The 26191-nt window shown below is 29.8% G+C and overlaps 3 protein-coding genes across 3 annotated transcripts; 1 reads left to right on the forward strand and 2 right to left on the reverse strand.

Moving 5' to 3' along the window:
• Positions 1–3518: 3518 nt before the first annotated feature.
• Positions 3519–4568, reverse strand: LOC107028180 (dehydration-responsive element-binding protein 1F-like). Its single transcript, XM_027918941.1, is given in 2 exon segments — positions 3519–4451; positions 4453–4568. Coding segments are annotated over 2 exon segments (693 nt in total). The 5' UTR covers positions 4468–4568; the 3' UTR covers positions 3519–3773.
• Positions 4569–11995: 7427 nt separating this feature from the next.
• Positions 11996–25612, forward strand: LOC107027406 (ethylene-responsive transcription factor ERF027-like). The gene is made up of 2 exons (XM_015228579.2): positions 11996–12408; positions 25554–25612. The coding sequence occupies exons 1-2, from the start codon at positions 12078–12080 to the stop codon at positions 25589–25591; spliced, it is 369 nt and encodes a 122-aa protein (XP_015084065.2). The 5' UTR covers positions 11996–12077; the 3' UTR covers positions 25592–25612.
• Positions 18371–19782, reverse strand: LOC107028231 (ethylene-responsive transcription factor ERF027-like). The gene is made up of 2 exons (XM_015229272.2): positions 18887–19782; positions 18371–18697 (listed from the first exon to the last, which is right to left on the reverse strand). Exons 1-2 carry the CDS (start codon positions 19311–19313, stop codon positions 18516–18518), a joined length of 609 nt encoding a protein of 202 aa, XP_015084758.1. The 5' UTR covers positions 19314–19782; the 3' UTR covers positions 18371–18515.
• Positions 25613–26191: the final 579 nt, after the last annotated feature.

The raw sequence follows: 26191 nt of genomic DNA on the forward strand, positions 1-26191 counted from the left end.
TTTTTTTTTTTTAAAAAAAGATGGGGTTGTCGCGGGGGAGGAGGGAGGAGGTGATGGAGTGAGATAAGAAAAATAAATTAATTTTTTATATGGATAGTAATCTTTAATTTTTAATTAATATTAATTGTTATTATTTAATTTTTATCTAGACAAAATATTTTATCTATGTGAAATGTCTATGTGAAAGTTTTTCATATAAAAGAGAGAGTGCACTATACACACCACTGAGTTGTGTTTCTCAAACTAAATAGTGATAGTTTACGTATGAAACTCACACTTTCAATAGTTTAGGTATGAAATTCAAAAAAGTGAGTAGTTTAGATATTCTTTTGACACTTATCTCTAAAATTATTAATAAAAAACTATGATGGAATGAATAGAATTACTCTATTTTTAATAGAAAATCTTAATCAATTAAAATTTCAATATAAATATCAAATATTAACTGATAAAGCCAAAAAAGTAATAATAACTATTCATGAGATTTTACCATATAATTACTTAAAGCTTTAGACTTTTACAGCGAGAATATATCATATATTCACACAACTCAAATAAATATTTACTTCATCAACAAATTGGAATATAAGATGGGGTTTGGCCATAATTTTTTCTTTAAAAAAAAGACTAAACTTCAAAAAATACCTTTTAATTGTAAAATTGAAATTTCTAATAAATTTTTTAAAAAAATATTTTCATACCATATTACTCACAGAATTGAAATAACTACGATTTATATTTTTAATCATACATAATTTAAATTTATTATCTATATTTTTTTCCCCCTATTTTCTCAATGAAACATGACAAAAGATGAAAGACCACACATGATTACATAGTGCTTTAAAGTGGCACAAATGTGTAGCACCCGTGTGTTAAATTTAAATTTGTGCCAAAATATCTTATGATAGATTATATTAAAATGTGTTCTTATCAAGATAATTTTTACATCAATATGATTTGAACCTGAGACCGATAAGAAAAAATTAATCAATTAAACATGAAGAAATATTGAAAATATTTCACCAAATATCGAATTTATATTAAACTAGCATTTAATTATAAATTTTATGTTAGATTTTACACATTTATCTACAAATATCTATTCGATCATAAAATTTCTTTAAATTTGAACTTGAAGTTCTCAGAAATTTACTTTAGACCAATTTTTGAGTCTATGAGACGACTACTTTTAATAGAGTCCGGAGCCTAAAGGGTATAAAATGTTAATAAAAATTCCAAAATGGTATATGAATATTTATTTTAACCAAAAGGGCAAAATCGCTGGAAGGGCAGCGACTTTGCTTGCCGGAAAAAGTAAAATCGCTGCCTTGACAGCGATTTCTAAAATATTTTTTTTTTAATAATTTTTTAATAAATCGCTCCCTAAGGAGCGATTTTCTTAATTTTTCATTTGAAATTTAAAAAAAAATAAAAAAATAGGAGCAAATCGCTGCAAGTTTCAGTGCAGCGATTTGTCTCCAATTTTCTTTTATCTTTTTTTAAATCAATTTTTTTGAAAAATTTTGATTGCTACTTATTTTTTAAAAAAATTATTTTGGAATAAGTAGTAGAAAAATTTAAAATTAAAATTTCTTTAAAAAATTTAAAATTTAATTTTAAAAATTGTAAAAAAAAAAAATTGATTGGAAAAATAAAAAAAAATTAAAAAAATTGATTGGAAAAAATTAAAAAAAAATTGGAGACAAACTAAGAGCAAATCGCTGCAAGGGCAGCGATTTGTCTCCAATTTTTTTTTTATTTTTTCCAATCCATTTTTTTATTTTTTTTTTATTTTTCAAATCATTTTTTTTAATTTTTTTTTTACAATTTTTAAAATTAAATTTTAAATTTTTTAAAGAAATTTTAATTTTTCTACTACTTATTTCAAAATAATTTTTTTTTTAATAATTTTTTAAAATAAGTAGCAAACAAATTTTTTCTAAAAAATTGATTTAAAAAAATATAAAAGAAAATTGGAGACAAATCGCTGCACTTGCAGCGATTTGCTCCTATTTTTTTTTAATTTTTTTTTAATTTCAAATAAAAAATTAAGAAAATCGCTCCTTAGGGAGCGATTTATTAAAAAAATATTTTTAAAAAAATATTTTAGAAATCGCTGCCAAGGCAGCGATTTTATTTTTTCCGGCAAGCAAAGTCGCTGCCCTTCCAGCGATTTTGCCCTTTTGGTTAAAATAAATATTCATATACCATTTTGGAATTTTTATTAACATTTTATACCCTTTAGGCTCCGGACTCACTTTTAATACTTCCCAAAAGAGACGATACATGACCTACGCAACGTATCTTATGTCATGAATCATTATATATAAATTTAAATTGAGAATATAATATATAGTCGACTCATAAATAAGTCACATCTTCCACGAGCTTTAATGTTACAAATATAAATTGATGTATTAGTTATAAGGGAGTCCAAAGTCTAAATGGTGAAAAATGTTAATAAAAATTTTAAAACGGTATATAAAATTTCTTTTTAATCAAAATGGTAAAATCGCTCATGAGGTAGCGATTTTGTCCGCTTGAAAAAGTAAAATCGCTGCAATAGCAGCAATTTGTTAAATTTAATTTTTTTTTAAAAAAAGAAAATTAAACAAAATCGCTTCTGAAGGAGCGATTTCCAAACTAAAATTTTCTTTTTTTAATATGTGCTGCTGAGGCAGCGACTTAAGTTTAATTTTTTAAAAAAATAATTTTTTGCTTTTTTTTTTTAAGTTTAAATAATTTTTTTTTAAAAAAAAAAATCAAATCGCAGCGATTTTTAATTAAATTTTTTTCTTTTTTTAAAAAAATCAAATCGCTAAAAAAGATTTTGATTTAAAAGATTTTGGCAGTATTTGATTTTAAAAAATAAATTAAAAAATTAATTAAAAACCGCTGCAATTTGATTTTTTTTTAAAAAAATTATTTAACCTTAAAAAAAAATTGAACTCAAGTCGTTGCCTCAGCAGTGACATAACAAAAATATAATAAAAAATATATATTTTTTGAAAATTGCTCCTTCGGGAGCGATTTTGTTTAATTTTTTTTTTTAAAAAAAAATTAAATTTAACAAATCGCTGTTATAGCAGCGATTTTACTTTTTTCGACGGTGAGTGATTTTGCCGTTTTAGTTTTAAAAAAATCATATACCGTTTTGGAATTTTTGTTAATATTTTTCACCCTTTAGGCTCCGAACTCAGTTATAATGGATTGTAATATATGGATTATTTATATCATTATATGGGGATTAATCATATAATGGCAAATTTTTTTATTACACGGTAATTAATGAGTATACAAATTATTTTGTAGGGATAATCTATTGTAATAAGGTCATTTTTGTTCTAAGATATTGTTATTCAGCACGTCTTAGGTTACTTGAGTATTTAATTTGATTGTGTAGATTTACACTTTAATTATACTATATTACACGAGATATATATCTTATAAGCAATATATTAGTATATAAAAGAATTACATTTTATTAATTTTAGTTTAATAACTTTAATCAATCGAAATTCAAACTTTATATATCATAAAATACATTCATTAATCATATCGAAACACACGTATCCACATGACTAGGATCCATACCTCGAATCCTTTTAAGTTATGTGATTAAGAATTCAACCTATATATCATTATACACTCATAATGCACTTGACTCTGAACAATGTAATTACACACTCGTATCAATTACTTACGTTCGCTCTGAACAACGTAATTACACACTTGTATCAATTACTCACGATCGACTCTAAACAACGTAATTACATGTTATAGCTCCACAAAGACACTTCCCCATCACTTTCCACATTATCCCAACTAAAACAACTATCATAATGGGGAGTTGGTGAAAACAAATGCCCCTCACTCATCTTCTCTTGCCATGATGATCCCTCAATTTCCAACATTTCATTATTGTCTCCCCAATTATTATTATAATAACATGAAATGTTACCCATCTCCATATTTTGTATGTTGTTATTATTCACTTCATTACCCACCAAATTACTATTGTCACTTCCATTGGCCCCACCAATAGAAATATTTTCTTCAATATAATTGATTTCCTCATTCATATAACCGACTCCAACTAATTCTTCGGCTGCTTGCATGGCAGCCTTACGTAATTCGTCAGGATCCTTTGATATCGGCACACTCAACCGCCAACTAGAATCGGCGAAATTTAAAGTAGCTAGGTTACCTCTAAGTGCTAATGCAGCTACGTCATGAGCTCGAGCCGCCATTTCAGGAGTCGGGTAAGTCCCTAGCCATATTCTTTTTTGCTCACTAGGCTCACGCACCTCGCAAACCCACTTGTTATTATCTCTCCTCCTCACCCCTCTATAAACTGGATGACGAGTTTCCTTGAACTTCTTTCTCCCCGCGCGTTTCTTAGGTTGACTCGAAGCTAGTAGAAATACTCCTTCATCTTGAACTCTAAAAGTTATCACTATTCATCTCGAAGAAATCGCTTATTTCTTTTAATATAGTCGCGACTATTATAATAGTCAAAACTTCGTAGTGAGTGAAGTGAGTGTATTTTGTTGAATTTGTGGTTTTGGAAGTTTTAAGAATTTTGTGAAAGTATGAAAGTAGTTTTTATAGAAAAAAGATAACACATGGCTACGATATAGACACGGACACGTAAGTCTATTTAATTGCTAAAAGTTTTATTGGTCAATATAAACATGGAGAAAAGAGACTGATAAAAAGTTGTGAGTTACGTTGGCGGACTTTAAAAAGATATATTTTCGTTCATTTTTATTTATCACGTTTTATTCTTTTTAAGTTAAATTGCTTTTGTTTTAATTTATATTTTAAAATATTTCTTTCATTAAATATGTGAAAAAAGATATCAATTTATAGGATTTTCTTACGAAAAATTATTTAAATGCATATTTTATTTTACTATAATTTTTAAAATTTTATACGATTTAAAAAGTTTATCAAAAATTTCTATCGAATATATCTCTATCCTCTCTCGGATACATCCATTTCTGGATTTGGATATATTTCTATCCCCTTCCCTCTTGAATACATCCCTCCTATTACATTTTTATTTCCTCTTGAATACATTCTTTCCCTCTTGAATATATCTGTGAGCTATGTATCGGTAGGTTTTTTTGAGTATCGCGACCTAGCTATCCGCATGTATATGAAATTCTTTAATTTTTTAATTTTTTTTTGTAATTTAGAAAGAAGTAAAATGAAATGTAATTAAGTCTTAACACTAGAAAATTTGTGCAATTTTTACTCTTTTTTGAAAAAGTATAATATTACATAGTATATTCAGTTTAATTTTATAAATATATTTAAAAAAGATTACTTATAAAGTGTACACATCCTTATTTCAACCTTACTATATAAAGACATTATTATCTTAAATAGGCCAATAACTTTTTAGTACGATTTTTGAATATTTAGTTTTTAAATAATAATTTAATTTAATTAAGTTATCTTGTGTACTTTCTTCTTTAGGTTTGAGTCAATGAGACAGAAAATATGTTGTTTAAGGAAACAAATCGTGGATACAGCACACGTATACTACACACTTTCAGTCACTTTATTACAGATTTGACACCATCACACTTTTTTTTTAAAAATAATTTTTATATTTGTATATTCGATAGGGACTTGATTAAATTTAAATTACTGTCGAAAAGTTTAATATTTTAGCACGTAGGTAAAAAGTTTCCTAACAATTGTGACTTCATATACATGGAGATTCAAACACTAAACATTTGATTAAAGATAAAGCGATACTTACCAGGATCTTTGATTTTCGTTTAGAGGGTTCGAAGAAATAAAAGTATAAACGTGTAAATAAGTCAACAAAACAAAATTTTAAGAAAGTAGTACTTTAGTGGTGGACCCTTGAATTCTTTTAAATTTAACACCACATTTTAACATGTTCTATAAAAAAAAAAAGCAAAAACCTAAACTAAAACTACAAAAAAAAAAAAATGAAACTAAAAATGTAGAAAATAAAAACAATAAATCAGGGATTCGAACCCTCAACGTCACACTTAATTTTGATGAAAGTTACCCAAGGTTATAACCATGTCGTTGAGAGGGTTCCAAAAAAATAAAAATAAAATATATATATATATATATTATAATGTGTAATTTTTTATCGAGGGATTTCGGGTGAACTCCTAAACGACACGTGGATCCGCCGCTGATACTTATCACTCTATTACAATCCATATTGATAACTCACCTAATTATATAATCAGTTTCTCTTCATCTTCGCATATTTATATATTAAAATGTATGATAATTTCATTAAAAGATTCAAACTGTTACAAGTGATAGAGCATGTTCTTTGGGATAAAAAAAAAGTGAAAATATAAAAAAAAAATATACAAAGAAAATGTTTACAACATGGCCATAATATATAGTCAACCATTTTGGAGCTTAGAATAGTTGACTCATGTCTTGAATTAACCCTACAATGGTTCTATTCCATTGACTCTCAAAAATGGAAACTAAACTAACAAAGAAAAATTATTTCTTCTTGCAATAACCCAAAATGGAAACTAGAAGAATAAAATAACAACCATATGAGTACCTTTTTCCATGTCATTACTTAATTCAACCATGTGCTAGAAATAAAAATTCCTTTAGTCTTTTTGTCCATTTTTCTATTCATATTAGGGATAGTTTGGTTTGACATATTAGTTATACAAATTACATATTTCATATATTTTTATAAATCGGATATCGAATGTGAGTGTGTTCTTATCTTTGTGAGGTGTAGAAACATTGAATCAATAGATTACTTTTGAAATCGTAAAAATTATTCGATAATTGTTACTCGAAGAAATAAATACATGAGAAACTGTTAATATGAAATAAATACTTCAAATCAAACGATCCCTTATCTACGTAAATATATATATATTGGACCCCACAAGGAAGAAAAAAATAATAATAATCCGTGTTAGCGTGTCAATATCGTAGCCACATGCTCCTCCTTTTTCTTCACTTAATTCATAATCTAATTCAACTAACATACTTCTAGTAATAGCACTTCCCTCACTACAAAGTTTGAATATTAGATTATCAACTATTATAAAAGTCGCGACTATTTAAGAAAAATAGTGATGTCCTCGAAATGTGTAATAACTTGATTTCAGTTGGAATTGTTAGGACCGAAAATAAGCAGGTGTAAATGCGGAAGTTAGCAAAGCAAACCTCGAAAGACCACGAGTAAGAAGACAACGAGAAATATACCAAAAGACACAAAAATTTAACGTAGTTCAGTCAAAATCGACCTACGTCCACAAAGAAGATGAGCAATCCACTATAAATATGAGAGTACAAAATACAGAGGGAAACAACCTCAACCAAATTCACTCAGAATACATGGGAGGTTCACACAAGTGATAACGTATCAGCTTGTGACCCACAATTTCTCCCCCTAACCAAAACTCTCAGAACCCTTAAGACTATATTGTGAATGCTGATTAAGTTAGAAAGAACATTCCTCTATTTATAAAGTACTAAACTTTTTCCTACAAGGAAAACCTATTTATGGTAAGAAATTTAGGGCAAATAAAACCTAACAGGGATGACATAAAAACTAGTGACATCGAGGTGTCTTTGGGGAATTATAGCATTTGATACAAAATGAAAGATTAATTTGTGCAAGTAAAATATCTGATATATGATTTTTAATTGAAAAAAATGTAAAAGTTCAAGGAAACTTGATATCTGATTTATAGGGAATGTGAAAGGATGAATAATAATAACTGAATTTGCGAGGAACGTGGGTCTACGCTAGTAAATTACCTAGTATATAGAATAATTGAATTTTGTTTCATTATCCGATTAGTTATAAATAGCTCGGAGTTGCATTTTAAGAAAGAAAAAGATACTCAACAAGATTGATGTTGAAGTGTTCACAATTAGCTGTTGAAGAAACTACACCATGACTAAGTAAATTAGACAAATTTCTAATCATCTCCATTTTCTTAAACTTCGTATCGAATCTTAATCAGGCAAACAAAATTAATATGGAGAAAATATTAGTTTTTTTTCCACTTTATTTCTTCACCTTTTCTCTGGGCCATTAATTACTACACCCATGACTACTTCTTCGGGCTTTAAAGTAGCCTATATGGGTCAGCCCAACTCAAACATATTGAAAAGGTAATAAAAATGAACTATATTAGTAAAAAATTTAGGAAATTACGCGGTTAAGCAAACTTATACTACTTAATTATTCATTATAACTATAGTTTTCTATACATAACATTTGCGAATACCATTATACATTAATTACTGAGCTGACTTCGAGTTTGTTTATGTATAATTCGCCAGAATATACAAATATATATGTACAATATACAATTATCTAACAAATATACATATACGATTCACCTCTCTCCCACACTCCTCTGTCTCTCGCTCGCATCTCTCCTCCTTCTCTCAATCTCACTTGCCTATCTCCTCCCACTACCAATCTCGCTTGCCATATATACAAATGCATATGTATAATTTATAATTATCTAACCGATATACATATACAATTCACCTCTCTCTCACTCTCGCATGCCTCTCTCCTCCCTCTCCCAATCTCGCTTGTCTTCTCCTCCCTTTCCCAATCTATCTAGCTCGAATATACAAATACATATGTATAATATACAATTATCTAACCAATATACATATACAATTTACCTTTCTCCCACTTTTTGCCCTCTCTCGCTACCTCTCTCCTATCTCTATAGTCTCGCTCGCCTCTCTCTTTCCTATAACATGTAGCTACGAAATGTAATTATCAAACTATAGCTATGGAAAGTACGTAATTAGGCTATTTTTGAATTGCTATATGTGAAAGTTCCTCAAAATTTTATATGGTGTTGATTTATTTTTCCGTAGGACCCAATATATTTTAACAACTAAATTTTAAATATTGGTGTAATTTTTCTGCGCCTTGAACACCATAAATATCAAATCAGAATAAATAGGAGTGACAAATTTAATCCATAAATTTAACCTATCTAAATGTTGGACCGACATTAATGAATATTAACTCATGAGAGACATTATCAAAATATTTTTTCGTTTGGTATGCAATGTATTTAACCATAATAAATAATTTTCTTATTTATAAGCTTAGATAAATTATAAGAAAATAAAGAAAAAAAACAAAAACTTAATAAAAAGTGGGTTAGTTGGGTCACGACCTACTCTTTCGATTCATTTTGACCTGTTCAAATTGAAACTAATCTGTTCATTTGACATCGCCTATTCTTATAAATGGATGAGTTTGGATTGATCTTAGAGCTGGGCCTCAAAAATTAGTTGGGCCTTTCTGGTGTGAGAAAGCCCATCAATTTGTTTGGGCTATATATTATAAGTAGAGCTGTCAATATGGGCTAGCCTACCCCATCCGGGCTAGTCCATACAGGCTTTGACATTTTACGGGCCAGGCCGGGCTAGCCCATTTTTTGTGTGGGCCAGAAAATGGTCGGCCCAGCCCACAAGTACGTGGGCTACAGGCTTGTCGGGCCAGCCCACTTTTTAAAAAATTATATTTTCTTATAATTATTAAATTAAAAATTATGATTTAAAAATATTATCATAAATATCGATAAAATAATATTATATTATGTTAGGCCTTCATTTGTTTGCACTTAGTGGGGTTTGAATTTTAATCATTCAGATTTGCATCATTAAGTGTGTTTGTTTTTAAGAACTAAATCTTAATTATTCAGATTCAGTTCATTAAGTTCGTTTGTTTTATTTTCTTATAAGTCTCTTAATGGGTCTGGATATCTGAATGAATCAGATCTGTAACACACCCTTAACACTATTCATACTAAAAAATAAGACTCCTATCTTAATTCAACTAAATCACAACAACTCATAAAAGTTGTTTTCTTATTTAATTAATATTTAATTACATGCTTGCCATAATAATTTCATTTATTTATATTAACATAATATACATCTTTTACTTTCATAAATTGATCAATATATTTGAATTGATAAGCAATCCCATGATATAATATTTAGCACGGTTTCAAAAAATAAGAAAGTATTAATTTTTTTATCGATAACAATAATAAATTTCTAAAATAAAATATTTTCCTAAACTATATATTTACTACTCTATATAAACTATTTTAAATTGCATTATATTAGATTCCCAAAGTAGTTGAGTGCGAAAAATAATCATATTAATGATGTAACTTGATGTTGAGTTCTTAAAAGATAAATCATATTACCTTGTTACGATAAAAAAAGTTCAAAATATTATTTTATATGAAAAAAAACTATTTTACTAACAAGGTTTTGGTAATATTTTATTGATATAACGTTTAATTTCATATGTGCATTCATATATTAAAAACAAACTGTCCCAATAATTTTAGTGTTCAGATTCAGAGACAATATTTTAATATTCAGATGTTTATTCAGATTTACACATCTAGATCTTAATGCAGATCTTAATATTTAAATGCGTATTCACATTCAGACGTCTTAATCTTAATAGAAACAAATGAGACCTTAATGTCACTACTTGTTAATCAAATTCATAAATAAAATTATATTTATAATATTTAGGAAAAATGCACAAGTACCCCCTAGACTATGACCGAAATTTCAAAGACGCACTTTACTAAGGTCGTATTACCCTCCTAAACTTTTTTTTTTTTTGTAATTTTGTGTACCTTTTTGGCTTACGTGACATCCAAATATCTCCGACGCGCCTCAATTGAGTGGAGTCACATAGAGTGCCACATAACACAAAAGGTGTATAAAAAAAAAGTTTAGGGGGTAATAATACCTTAGTTTAGTTAAGGTGTGTCGCTGGGATTTTGGTCATAATCTACGGGGTACTTGTGCATTTTCCTTGATATTTATTAATTTTTTTCAACTAAAAGTATAAATATCTAAATAGAAATATTAACCTAATTGTTTTGATTTGGACTCTCTTAATTTTTAAATTTTAATATTATATTATATTTTTTAATTAATTTTTATTGGCCCACGGGCCAGCCCTACTAATATTTCTCAAGCCCCCAAAATGAGCAGGCTTATTCAGGCCGGGCTAAAAAGCCCTTTTCTTAAATGGGCTCCATAAATCTTAGCCCAGCCCTATTAAATCCCGGGTTACGCCAGGCCGGCCCAACGGGCCTAGCCCATATTGACGGCTTTAATTATAAGCATACTCGAAAACCTTTCAGACTATATTTTATTCAGAAAAAATTTAATAACAAAAGACAAAAGTCTGATACTATAATATTATACGTTACTGTAAGACACGTTTTACTACTAAAACATAATTCCACACTAAGCTATGTGAGAAAATGTATTGCCAGCATGAAAATGAAATACACGTTAGATAACAGCTATTATATAAATATAAATTCTTTTCCAAATACGTGTGCAATTTTCTCACATCAAAATAACTAGGAGTAATTTACCCACGAATTGCCCACGCTTTCACTTTTTTTTTTTGTTTAGCAAACCATATACATATATATACACCCATAAATTATAGAAAGTGAGAAATACACGCACATGCATATATAAGAGTTTAACTTTAATATACTGACGTAAGCAAAAATCAATTACAATATTATTAATGTACAAACGTTAAAATTCTACATATCGATATATCCACACATCAATATCACACTTGTATACTACCACAAGTCTAGCCAATTCAGATTCAACATTTCAACGATTTCTGGGTTGTCATCAAACCTACAATTCATTTATGTTACTCGGTTCACAGTTTATTAATTACTAAATTTTCACATAATTGGTAGTTTTTCTCAATCATACTCAAAGCTATTGAGTTCTGCCTAACCAACTTGTATCATATTATACTATGCATGCGCAATAAGGGAGTTGTAAGTACATTACACGTACAATTGTACACACATATACGTAAGAGTTTAACTTCAATGTACTAACAAAGTACGTACATAAAGTACGTCATCAATATNGGTCAACTAGTACCAAACATTATAGTTGACAACCTAAAAATTGCAAGAACAAATGCGAAACATCCTATATATCGCGGTATACGATGTAGAAGTGGGAAATGGATGTGTGAAATTAGAGAGTCACGTAAGACAACAAGAATATGGTTAGGTACATACCCTACACCACAAATGGCTGCTGCTGCCTATGATGTTGCTGCCTTAGCTCTTAAGCCTACTCAAAATGTTGTACTCAATTTTCCTCATCTTGTTGATTCATATCCAAAGCTCCCTCCTTCTCCATCTCCGGCCGATATACAGCGTGCAGCGGCCACCTCAGCAACGATGATGGCCTTGAAGGGCGATGATGATCACTCGTCGGGAAGCGAAGGTGCTATATTTGCCGGAGGAGGTTTATCTGAATCTTCTTCATTGAAAAATTATGATGTGGAGATAGGTAATCCCTTCATTTTATTAGTCTATGAATATGTCCGTAGTTTAAGCTCTCGTTTAGCCATAGATTTTGAGGTTGAACTCTGAAAATTCTAGTTTTTGAAATTATGTTTGAACATGCATTACACTTTAGAAAGAAATTAAAATTTTTTGAGTGAAAGTCTTAATTTTTTTATTTTTTAAAAAAAGATCAAATTTAATGATTAAACATATTTTTGAAAATAAAATTCCGAAATCTACTTTATCAAAATTATCTATGACTAACACTAGCTAATAACAAAGAAAAAACAACTTTCTAAATTTTTAGATTAAATCTACTATGACATTTCTACAACTATAAAACATGTCATTAAAGGTGATATGTAATTCTCAAATACATAAAGGTACTAGATTTTATGAAGATATATATATATATACATCTTTAGAAGAGTATTCACCAAGAGACTCTGATATTGAAAATCTTTGGATTTACTAATTATAGCAAAGACGAATTCAGAATTTTAAATTAACGATTTCTTTTAAAAAAATCATGTGATTTTATTATATGTAGAAGTACTAGAGTGATCAATGTAACGTACCTACAAAAAAGAGTACTATTATTGAAATAATTTACTAGTACAGTGTCTAATTTGACTTTATTAACGTTGAGATGTCTATGCTTAGACTACCATTTTTGTTTACCATGTGTTTTTTAGGAACGGGAAAAGGGTTAAAATTATTTTTGAACGATATGAAATAGATATTTGTATTCTTCATTATATTTTGGGAATAGAAATATCATGTCATTATTTTAAGAGATCACAAATACATTTAATAATCACTACAACAAAAATGATCATTAGCTGCATTTAATTCTTAATTGTCGCTAAATATGTACTTTTAGCGACGATTGTTCTTCTTTGTATATGTCTCTAAAGCCTTTAGCGACATTGGTTCTAATGACACTTAACTAATGCCGGTAAAGACTTTATCACTCTTTATTATTATCAATATTTAATGCCGCTAAAAGTTGTTTTTGTTATAGTGAATTAACCACCAAATTTTTAGTGACATGGTAAATCACATGCGACTTAATCCTCCACCTAAGCATTCCTTGATGAACTAAAGTAATGGGGTTGATGATGCCTTGGTATAAAAGAAGGATTGATGAATTAATAGAATGAGATTAGTGGAGCGGGTGTCACGAACCGACACGTAGTATTAGGGGGACCGGGTGTCACGAACCGACCCGTAGAATTAGGGGATCGGGTGTCACGAACCGACACGTAGAATTAGGGGATCGGAGTGTCACGTACCGACACATAGTAGTAGGGGAGCGGAGTGTCACGTAGCGACACAAGAGGAATAAAGATAATGAATCTTGAAAGATGTTAATATACTTAATCTAATGAACCTAATTCCCAAATGAGTATGGTATTGAGGCTTGAGTCCTCATGTGTGAACTTGGCGGTGCTTATTAATGATTATAGAACTTGTTGTTGCTACACGTTGAGTATTGTAGTTGATTTATGATATTATCTGATATATACTGTTTTCTATTTTGAGTTGGCCGATGATACCTACTCAGTACCCGTGTTTTGTACTGACCCCTACTTGTATTTGTTTTCCTTGTTATTTGTGGAATGCAGCAAACATACCGTCGTCTTCAACTCAACCGCAACTCTAGCCAGTCTTCATTACACCGGATTTCAGGGTGAGCTAATGCTTCTAGCTTGGACTGGATCTTCTTCCTCATGTCTTGATGCCTTGAAGTTCCGGCATGGACTAGCTTTTGTTTATTTTAGCTTCTTAGAATACTCTTAGTTTAGTAATTTGATCATAGATGTTCTTGTGGTGATGACTTCCAGATTTTGGGGAATAATAGATGTTGAATTTTAGAAGTTATTGAATTGGTTTTGATTAATGAGTTTAAGTCTTCCGCATTACTTTCTGTTGATATTAAATTGAAATGTTAGGGTTTAGATTGGTTGGTTCGCTCACATAGGAGGGTAAGTGTGGGTGCCAGTCGCGGCTCGGTTTTGGGTCGTGACAGAAATATTGTCACTTAAGATTTTAAGTAATAGTCTAGTAAAATCTATTTCTTTTTTAAAAAAATACGATAATTAATTTTTAATTGAAACCTAATTTTTCAAAAATAAATAACATTTACTAAATATTTTTAAAAATTCAATATTATTAAAAAAATATCAAAATTACTTCTCGACTCAAATCTCCTACCAAACAATCCATTATTTTACATTTATGCATCTGACAAAATAGCGTCTTGAAACTCCTTTTTATTGATATCAATACATGTGTGAGTTCTTTACTAAAAAAATAAAAAAATAATAAATTAATGCTAGAATTCAAGAGTAGCGATTATTATATTTATTTAATTAAGGGAAAATGTACATGTATTTCTCCAACCTATGCCTGAAATTTGAGAGACACACTTATACTATATTAAGGTTCTATTACCCCTCTTAACTTATTTTATACATAATTTTCTGATCCGGCTCCTCTTCATTTCTCTTCTCTCTATTTTCCCCAAGTTCCTATTTGGTTTAATGACACGTGTCATATGTTAAAATAAATGGTTAAGATTTAATTTTTTAAAGGTAACCTCTAAGCATGATTTAGTTAATAAGTACATTATATATCAAGTATTAAAATTATTATAATCTCACAATCTTAGCAACATATTATCTTGTCCATAAATATAGAAAACAAAAGTTTTCTTCCTTTTCTTTTCTGTAGTATCTTTTTTTTGTTACGTAGGCCGAAAAGAGGTATAATAGTGGTATGAAAGGATAAAATATGCATAAATATTATTTTTATTTATAGGGTAGAGAGAATTTTTTAAAAATTCTCAACTCAAAAGAAGATTAATCAAAACAAAAGCTAAAGGAAAAATAGTGGAGCGCTAAGTAGTTTTTTTTTTTTAATCAGATGTTTCGAGTTTGAATTTCGTTGAGTACAAAGATACCGCTTTCGTTATTGAGCATTTTACCCCTCAATGTGAGACTTTCTAGCATGAACTCAAATTTAGTCGAGCTCCAATATAGAATGTCTTACTCCTCAATAGAAAAAAATTAATCGAATTTTAATATAAATATCAGACATCGAATGAAAAAATAAATAGACGTTATTGGTAGCAGCCGTGTGTTTTATTCATGCACATGTTAAATGCCTCAGTGATCTTTTAAATTTTGTACGAGGATGTTTAATCCTTAGTAATTTAATTATTTTCTACATGAAGAAGACCTTGAGATTCTTTTTAATAATCAAGAAAATTACTGGAAAATATTAAATTGTCAAATTATATATATTTTTGTAAAAAATAAACCATAGTAAAGATGTTATTTTATCCAAAAAGAAAATTTGGTGCATTAAGTTTACATTATATTTTCGCAAGAAAATATTTTCATAGTTTGAATTAGTCATTTTTAACCTCATGATCACAATGAAAATAACATTATACCGTTGTGTCAAAACTTCTTGATCATTCTAAGTTGAGAACTTATAGAAATTGGCATAAGTAGTTAATGATAAACTTACTTTTAAGTTTTAATTCGAGATTTCAAATTTGATCGAGCTTTAGAGTTAATATAATTCTCTTTGAAAATAGTACGCACTAAAACATTCTTTTGGTGACTCTCAAACTTACAAGTTACAATTTTTGAATTCAAAGTAACGATTTTTTACCATTCGAGCAATTTCCTCTTATCTTCACTTCTGCTATTGTAGCTCTCATCCTCATCACCCCGCACTACTACTTTCATTTCTATTTCTCACAATATTTGTATATATTATAAATAAATAAAATAATATTATTTATTTACCTATCAAACATGAAAAAAAAATATATATGTTAATCTAGTTTTTGGAAAACATTTCACATCCTACCAAACATACCCTAAATAGTATGTTCTTATGTCGACTCATTTGACAAACCTATTTTTTTATTAATGAAATAATTAAAAAGACAATGATATGTCTTTTCTTATAGCTGTACAATTTTTTTATTAAATATATTTCACTTTCAAAAAAAAAATAAAAAAAATTGACAAGCCGCAATTTTATATTTGTTGAATTATCTAAAATAAAAGTTTGACTTTAATTTTAGTAATAAAAAAATAATATGGCCGACTTCCTTTTCTTTTCTAATGTCCTTTTCCATATTGTCCATTTTTTTTTCCTTTTGTTCTCACTATAGCAAGATACTCACATGACCAAATTAAAATTTTAAGTTTGAAAAAAAAAAAGAAAAAAAAAGTTATTTGTATATTAATTAAGTGGATTAATTAATTAGTAAGTTATATTAAAATCGTAATCAACTAGTTTTACTCTTGTAATATGTTAATATTCTTTTGTAACATAGAGAATAATCATAACCATTTGAGTATAAGTGAGATCTCTATCAAGTACATTTTACTGTTAATTTTATTTAAGAACGAATAAATATTTATTACATTATTACGAGTTATTTAATGATAATAATGATTTTTGTGGAGCTGTACTAAATTTGAATTTTGATGATTGTTACCAAATAATACACGATGGAATAGAATTAATTCTCTTAAAGGAAGTTGGTTATTTAGTATATCATTAAATAGATCGTTGTCAAATGGACTTATAAAATTTGAGTTCAAACTGAGTCGGTTATACAATTTAGATAATTTATGAATTAATATACGCTAAAAAATTTCAAACATTACGAACTCGTGGAGAATCAAATGTTAAATTTAGACATTATCCTAATTATATATCACGATTAGCTATTTATTGGATTAAAATTGATCTTTTATCATGATAAGTGTCATGATTGCTTAATTAATAAGTTTGGATGTTACTTTATGAAACCACTTGTACATAATCTCCTAGATCACTTTTAAAATATCATTAGAGTTCATTTATGGAGAATTATATTTTTAGGTTATTTATAAAAAATATTAAACTTTATATAAAAAAAATATCTTCATATTATTTTTTAAAAAGATAAAACAATATCATATTTTTTTTCTTATTCATTTTGTAAGTGATCGAGAAATCTTAATTCCTCATTTGTTCAAGTTAATTTTACCGAATTTTTTTTCATACAAGACATGCAATGCCTTTAATAATTTTTTTCATATTCCAGAATTTAAACACAAAACTTTAATTAAAAATTAAATAAATCATCAAATTCATTCTATCACAACTCGTATTATATCGATAAAGGAGGTTCTTGTCATTTAACTTCAACAAGTAGACCGACAAAGCCACTACACCACTTAGGTTTAACCACGTTTTTATTAATTAAAAAATAAAAAAGCAAAACCTCTTTATGTTCTTGATGGCCCTTTTATGTACACCAATTAAATGTGTCTTGTCACCATAATTATTATTTTTATATATTAGAAGATGATTTTATTATTTTTAAGTTATTACTACTTTTACTTATAGTAAATTATTACTAGGATAGCAATAAAGGGAGATTCAAAAGGGATATATAGAATGTGTATATAATTTTATTTTTATTTAGAAGTTGAAATATTATTTTCGATAGATTTTCAGGTTTAATTATTACTGGTATTTATCTTTAGGTTATCAATTTCATAGGGTAAACTTTCTTTTTTCTTTAATACAAATGCAACGATGATTACATCAATCTCCTCTGGTACCTATTCGTATGTCAGGATCCAATTGGTTCAGACAATCTTAACATATATGTAGGAGCTGTCACTAAATTTAAATAATCTTTAGCAAGCAAATAATTAATGACAATAGTTTAATTGTCATTAAATATGTTTTTAATCAATTAACACTCTTTTGTAAATGTCCCAATATCTTATGATGACATTGGATTCAAATGCAACTGGTTATATAATATCAGTCAAAGATTTAAATTTTAGTACTCTTTATAATATATATTTTTTTTATTGGTAAAAATTATCTTTATTGTAGTACGTACGATATTTTCTATGAAACTAAATTGAACACATTAATTTGTATACAAACTTCCTCTTGAATTACTTTTTTTTTATACATATACATTACTAGCTACTTTGTGCCAACAAACAAAATTAGGTTTTTCGAGTTTGAATTCATTTAATTCTAAATTCTAAATTCGTCTCTGATCATCGATAGTCGTTAATAGCTCCAAAGACTTTCAGCATCAAAATCCCCCGATGAATAATCTTCCGATGGAAACGAGTTTATTCTAGGGGGACTTAGCATCATTGCTTCCGCCATATTCACAACCAAATTTGGAAATTCAAACAATGCTTCCTCATCAACATATTCCTCCTCACCCATCGTCGTTTGCGTATTCCCTGCAGTGACGTAGTCAGAAATTTTAATATAAAATTTTAAATATAGATGAAAGAATGTAACACATGAATAGTTGAATCGTGACCTAAAATAATATTTTAGCAACCTTTGTTAAATTTCATGCATGTTAAAATATCGCGATATATATATATAAAAAAAAAGGGTGTATATATTTTTATATTTGTACTTACCTATTTGCATATCATAATTTCCTGATGACGAAGGATATTCAGTTGAACCCCTTTCGTTACATATAGCTCCATCTCTCCTATCTAACGACCGATCGTCATCGTAGCCTAGTGAGGCCATTGCCTCAGCGGCAGTGGCCGCGGCACGTTGTATATCGGCCGGAGATGGAGAGGGAGGGAGCTTTGGATATGAATCAACAAGATGAGGAAAATTGAGTACAACATTTTGAGTAGCCTTAAGAGCTAAGGCAGCAACATCATAGGCAGCAGCAGCCATTTGTGGTGTAGGGTATGTACCTAACCATATTCTTTTTGTCTTACGTGGCTCTCTAATTTCACACACCCATTTCCCACTTCTACATCGTATACCGCGATATATAGGATGTTTCGTATTTGTTCTTGACTTTGTAGTATTTGAAGGGTCAGCCATATATACAAAATTTAATTTATATATACTGATATCCGTAATGTACGTACTCTATCACGTGTGTATTAGTGATAGTTGGTATTGAATTGGTTTAGAGGTAGACGTACAATATATGATATATGAATTTTGTAGAATTCTGCAACTTTAGTTCAGATTTTGTATATGTGTTGAACTTTGTAGCTTGAATAAATGGATAGTAGGTTTGGTATTGACGAATAAGGATCACGAATACTTATCAAATTCAAATACTGAATCTGCTTTTGATTATTGACTAGAGATTATTAGGTGAAGGATCGAATATGCATATGTATGTGTGGATATGTCGATATATAGAACTGTAACGTATATATACTGACAATATATCGATATGATTTTGTGTGAATAATTGTATGTGTTATGTGTTAAGTGTGATTCTTACTTACTTATATATTAAGTGTATATATACTTGTATGTTTTTTGCTAAAAGAAAGTGAAAGCGTGGGCATTTCGTGGGTGGGTTGCTATAAAGGTTTTATTAGTTTTGTTTTTATGTATTAAGTGGCATGATATTTAATTATTAGACATATATATATATATGTGTGTGACATAAATTGCACACGTATTTTGGTGAAAATTTAACTTTAATAGTTGTTATCTATGTCTTATATGTCTAATTAATTTCCATGCTTGCAGCATTTTTCTCTCACAATTTAGTGTGCAAGTGTGTGAATATTATATAAAAGAAAAAGTTGGCATGTAGGGTACCCATGTGATCTGATGGTATATATATACATTATCTTGTTTTGCTATATATTTTCATGAGTTGGGAGCCTAAAGGGTATAAAATATTAATAAAAAATTTAAAATAGTATATAAAATTTTATATTAACCAAAATGGCAAAATCGCTGCATCAACAGCGATTTACTCCACTGGTAAAAGCAAAATCGCTGCCTCTGCAGCGATTTTGCAAAATGTGATTTTTTTTTAAAAAATAATAAAATGATTTTAATTTTTTTTTAAAAAAAAATCGCTGCCAAAGCAACGATATTAATTTTTTAAATTTTTTTTTTTTAAAATAAGGTAAATCGCTGCCAAGGCAGCGATTTTTAATTTATTTTTTAAAAAAAATATGGAAAAAAATTTATAAAATTTTTTTTTTCAAAAATGTAAAATCGCTGCCTTTTTTTTAAAATAAAATCGCTGCAGAGGCAGCGATTTTGCTTTTTTTGGTGGAGTAAGTCGCTGTTGATGCAGCGATTTTGCCGTTTTTGTTAATATAAAATTTTATATACCGTTTTGGAATTTTTGTTAATATTTTGTACCCTTTAGGCTCCGGACTCATATTTTCATAGACACTAAAATTTTGTGGAATTCTATAAGACGTGTTTACTTTTAGTTGAATTTTATAAAATGTATTTGATTTCAATTAAGATTTTTGGAAGCTGCTCTAACCCTAACTTATGCTTATATAAGGGGTTTATATTTCCTTAAAGAGGCATCTCGAATATTTCGTACGTTCATAGAATATTCACAAAGAGATCAAGATGTGACCTCCTACGTTCGAGAAATAACCGATGAACAAACCTCGAATTATACGGATCAAATTTAAATCATCCTAGTTAGAAAAGTACGTTACTAACGACCCTCAAATTATAGAGATTTGAGAAAATTGAGGAAGAAAAATTAAAAAAAAAAATTGTTTTATACACATTATTTTAATAAAATTTTATTTCTTCAAATTTTATTTGTGGTTACAGTTTATTTTCAATCATGGAAATAAATTGGAACTATGTTTGGAAAAATTCATTTTAATTTGCATGTATTTAAAAAGCTTGGGAGCAACAATGCTTTCACTGTAATAATAATAATAATAATAATAATAATAATAATAATAATAATAGTAATAATAATAATAACAATAATAAATTTCAATTTAATTTTATAAATCAAATTTTGAATAAGGTAGAATGTAAGACCTTATCCCTTTTTATGAGATAATTAAATTATTAATAATAGAGAGTTCGGAGTCTAAAGGGTATAAAATATTAATAAAAAATTTAAAACGGTATATAAAATTTTATATTAACCAAAACGGCAAAATCGCTGGAACAACAGCGATTTCCTCCGCCGGAAAAAGCAAAAATCACTGCCAATTTTTTTTAAGAAAATCGCTGCATATGCAGCGATTTTCATTTTTTTTAAAAAAAAAAATTAAGAAAATCACGCAGCGATTTTTGTTTTTTAAAACAAAATTTTTTTTATGAAAATCGCTGCAATTTTTTATTTTTTTTAAAATGAAGGCAGCAATTTTCTTTAAATTTTTTTTTATTTAAAAAAAATTACATTTTGCAAAATCGTTGCAGTAGCAGCAATTTTGCTTTTTCCGGCGGAGAAAATCGCTGTTGTTCAAGCGATTTTGCCGTTTTGATTAATATAAAATTTATATATCGTTTTAAATTTTTTTAATATTTTATACTCTTTAGACTCTAAACTCTAGTAATAGATCCATGACTAAGAAAAAAAATATAATTATTAATGCATATATAGTCTATTTGCAGCTAACCAAAAAAACACAAAGACACAATCAACTATTCCTTGTGTTTCTTTGGGCTCCATTTTCTTTTTTTTGATACTAATATAAGAATAAAAAATATTTGAAGATAAACTTAAAAGTTTTTTCTTTTATAAAAAAGATATGGTAATAATTAGTTTGTTTTTGTGTCTAATATTTCTATGGATGAGAATTAACCAACAAGACCTTTTAGTTCCAATTGTGCCAATACCTTAAACGTTTATACAAATTCATACGAAAGAATTACGTAAATATGTAATTTAAAATATTATAATTTCTGGAAAAAAAGATATTTAAAAAAATTAATTACCTCTAGGATACATCTCTATCACCTCTTAAATAATCTTTATTCCCCGAGGCATAAAAGAAGCATTTTCTACGGGATCCCGAAACCACCATCACCTAACAGGGCGTAATCAGCAAAAGGGGTAGTACTCGTTGGGTATATGCATATTTCTTATATATATATTTCTATCCCTACACGGATACATATCTTCTGATAGTAATGTACTCCCTCCACCCCATTTTTTATATGACAATATTTTCTTTTTAGTCAGTTTCAAAAAGAATGTATCATTTCCTTATATTGTAAGTATTTAAAGGTATAATTTCTCTTTTACCCTTATTCGTCCCACTTAATTTTCTAATACATTTATGAGGAGAGAGAAAAATGAGTTACTTTTTTGAAGGGCAATTTGATAAACATTTCAAAGTTTTAATCATTTCTTAAACTATGTGTCAGGTCAAATGTTGTCAATAAAATGGGACGGAGGGAGTATCTGGGGAAAAAGGACGGATTTATCCTCGAACTTTAATAAATGGTACGTATATGCCCTCCGTTATACTTTGCGTAAGTCCCTGTCGTCCAATTATAGGTACATATATACCCCTCTTACTAACGGACTCCTAATTTTTATACGTGTCTTAATCCTATTGAACTACTTGTTTGATCCTTTTTTTAATTCATAACTCAACTATCCGCCTCATAACCCAATAACCACCCAATTTCCTTTAAAAGGAATCCAAATTAAAAGATACAAATTTTTTGTAATTGAAAAAATTGTTGAGATAGAATATAATTAGCCATCAAATGTATAAAATTTAGATAATTAGCCATCAAATGTATAAAATTTAGATAATTAGCGTCCTTTTAATAGTGAAAAGATACATTTTTTTTTATCGATTTATGCATCACTTTTCAATAAAGATAAACTCATTCTACGTTTGATCAAAGACGATAAAATGTCTTGTCTATTCCTTCAATACCATTTGCATTTTCCAAATAGAATTTCTTCTATTATTTGTATATAAAAATATATATTTAGAAATTACATAAATTAAAATATTAATATAATTTACAATAATTAACAATTAAAGATATTTGAGAAGCTTATGAAATTTTTTAAGTAAAAAATAATTTTGATTTTCGAATTCTAATAATACCACGTAATTAAATTGGTCCAAGGGAAGTACACTATGTATATGAAAGGCATTTAAATCAAACGTTGTATATTATCTCTGTGGTCCTCTTATTGACTTTATTTTAATTTTGTGGTCTGCTGTCAATGTATTGGAATTGGATTGAGACACTAAAAAAAAAGGAAAAAAAAGTTACGTAGTTAAGTAAATGTATACTAGTTAATTAGTAATTATAGTTGTATTTTTTTTAATAACTATTCGTGACCGAAACTAATATTAGTGTGGGTTGGTGTAACGACCTGTTTAGTCGTTTTGAGCTGCAGATTTTATTTCTGGAAAAACTGGCTGAGACGACGGAACCCACGACGGACCGTCGTGGGCACGACGGACCGTCGCAGGTGTCTCGTTCCAGAACACTTAGACTTCTGAAATTTGGATACTGAAATCGACTCTCTGAACTTCGTAACGGAATGGCAGGACGGACCGTCACAGGCGTGACGGGCCGTCACAGACTCTTGGTAAAAATCTAGTCTCTGAACTCTGTGACGGAGCAGCAGGACGGACCGTCGCAGGCACGACGGCCCGTCACAGGCTGCGTAAATCCCAGGCTGGGTCGGATTTCTGTTAGTAATTTAAGGGGCGTTTTGGACTATTCCTGCTTTAATTATAAAGTTAGTGGGTTAATGTTAATAAGTCTAATTACTTGGGGGTTAAAAGAGGTAACCTTGAGTTAATTAGTGGGATATTATTGCCATCTTTATACTTAATTATATGCTAATTAGGGTAAAAGAAAGAGGGTTTGAATGAAAAAAAAAAAAAGAACAGAAAGAGAGGGAGAACGAGTAGAGAGAGAGAGAAACGAAGAGGACAACAAGAATTTGGGGAATTTGCTTGCTTGATCACGAATCTTCGGTGGAGGTAGGTTATGGTTTATGCTATTCGTAGTAAACTCTTAATAGCGAATGATATGTATTGGGTAGTATTGTAAACCCTTCTATATGCTTAATTGTGTGTATGCATGATGTGATTTTGTATATAATTGTGATAAAATAAGCATGATGAAGCTATTGAATCCCAAATCTTGAAAAACCCTAATCTACTTTGTTAATGAGATTGATGATGCCTTGGTATAAAAGAAGGCTTGATGAACTAAAGTAATGGGGTTGATGATGCCTTGGTATAAAAGAAGGATTGATGAATTAATAGAATGAGATTAGGGGAGCGGGTGTCACGAACCGACACGTAGAATTAGGGGACCGGGTGTCACGAACCGACACGTAGAATTAGGGGATCGGGTGTCACGAACCGACACGTAGAATTAGGGGGACCGGGTGTCACGAACCGACACGTAGAATTAGGGGACCGGGTGTCACGAACCGACACGTAGAATTAGGGGATCGGGTGTCACGAACCGACACGTAGAATTAGGGGATCGGGTGTCACGAACCGACACGTAGAATTAGGGGATCGGGTGTCACGAACCGACACGTAGAATTAGGGGATCGGGTGTCACGAACCGACACGTAGAATTAGGGGACCGGGTGTCACGAACCGACACGTAGAATTAGGGGATCGGGTGTCACGAACCGACACGTAGAATTAGGGGACCGGGTGTCACGAACCGACACGTAGAATTAGGGGATCGGGTGTCACGAACCGACACGTAGAATTAGGGGACCGGGTGTCACGAACCGACACGTAGAATTAGGGGATCGGGTGTCACGAACCGACACGTAGAATTAGGGGACCGGGTGTCACGAACCGACACGTAGAATTAGGGGATCGGGTGTCACGAACCGACACGTAGAATTAGGGGGACCGGGTGTCACGAACCGACACGTAGAATTAGGGGATCGGGTGTCACGAACCGACACGTAGAATTAGGGGATCGGGTGTCACGAACCGACACGTAGAATTAGGGGATCGGAGTGTCACGTACCGACACATAGTAGTAGGGGAGCGGAGTGTCACGTACCGACACAAGAGGAATAAAGATAAAGAATCTTGAAAGATGTTAATATACTCAATCTAATGAACCTAATTCCCAAAAGAGTATGGTATTGAGGCTTGAGTCCTCATGTGTGAACTTGGCGGTGTTTATTAATGATTATAGAACTTGTTGTTGCTACACGTTGAGTATTGTAGTTGATTTATGATATTATCTGATATATACTGTTTTCTATTTTGAGTTGGCCGATGATATCTACTCAGTACCCGTGTTTTGTACTGACCCCTACTTGTATTTGTTTTCTTTGTTATTTGTGGAGTGCAGCAAACGTACCGTCGTCTTCAACTCAACCGCAACTCTAGCCAGTCTTCATTACACCGGATTTCAGGGTGAGCTAATGCTTCTAGCTTGGACTGGATCTTCTTCCTCATGTCTTGATGCCTTGAAGTTCCGGCATGGACTAGCTTTTGTTTATTTTAGCTTCTTAGAATACTCTTAGTTTAGTAATTTGATCATAGATGTTCTTGTGGTGATGACTTCCAGATTTTGGGGAATAATAGATGTTGAATTTTAGAAGTTATTGAATTGGCTTTTATTAATGAGTTTAAGTCTTCCGCATTACTTTATGTTGATATTAAATTGAAATGTTAAGGTTTAGATTGGTTGGTTCGCTCACATAGGAGGGTAAGTGTGGGTGCCAGTCGCGGCTCGGTTTTGGGTCGTGACAGTTGGGATTTCGAATTTGTATAATTGGCGCGTTTGTATAGTTCAGAATTTGTATAACTTTTGTATAATAATTGGTATAACTATTTAAGCTTTTAAAACATTTGTCTATTTTTAAGGGAAAATTACAGAAATGTCATACTTGTAAGGTAAAATTACAATCTATCCATTAAAAGTTTATAACTACAAAAATCCCTCAAGACGGATACAATAATGAAAGCGATGATACATTAATGTAA

Source organism: Solanum pennellii, chromosome 8 (genome assembly GCF_001406875.1).
Source record: "Solanum pennellii chromosome 8, SPENNV200".
Taxonomy (NCBI): domain Eukaryota; kingdom Viridiplantae; phylum Streptophyta; class Magnoliopsida; order Solanales; family Solanaceae; genus Solanum; species Solanum pennellii.

Coding starts and splice junctions, on each gene's coding strand:
- LOC107028231 (XM_015229272.2), bottom strand. CDS start 19,313: ATGGCTGACCCTTCAAATACTACAAAGTCAAGAACAAATACGAAACAT. Junction 18,698..18,886: donor AAATTATGATATGCAAATAG/GTAAGTACAAAT, acceptor ACGTCACTGCAG/GGAATACGCAAACGACGATG.
- LOC107027406 (XM_015228579.2), top strand. CDS start 12,078: ATGTGTGAAATTAGAGAGTCACGTAAGACAACAAGAATATGGTTAGGT. Junction 12,409..25,553: donor AAATTATGATGTGGAGATAG/GTAATCCCTTCA, acceptor TGTGGAGTGCAG/CAAACGTACCGTCGTCTTCA.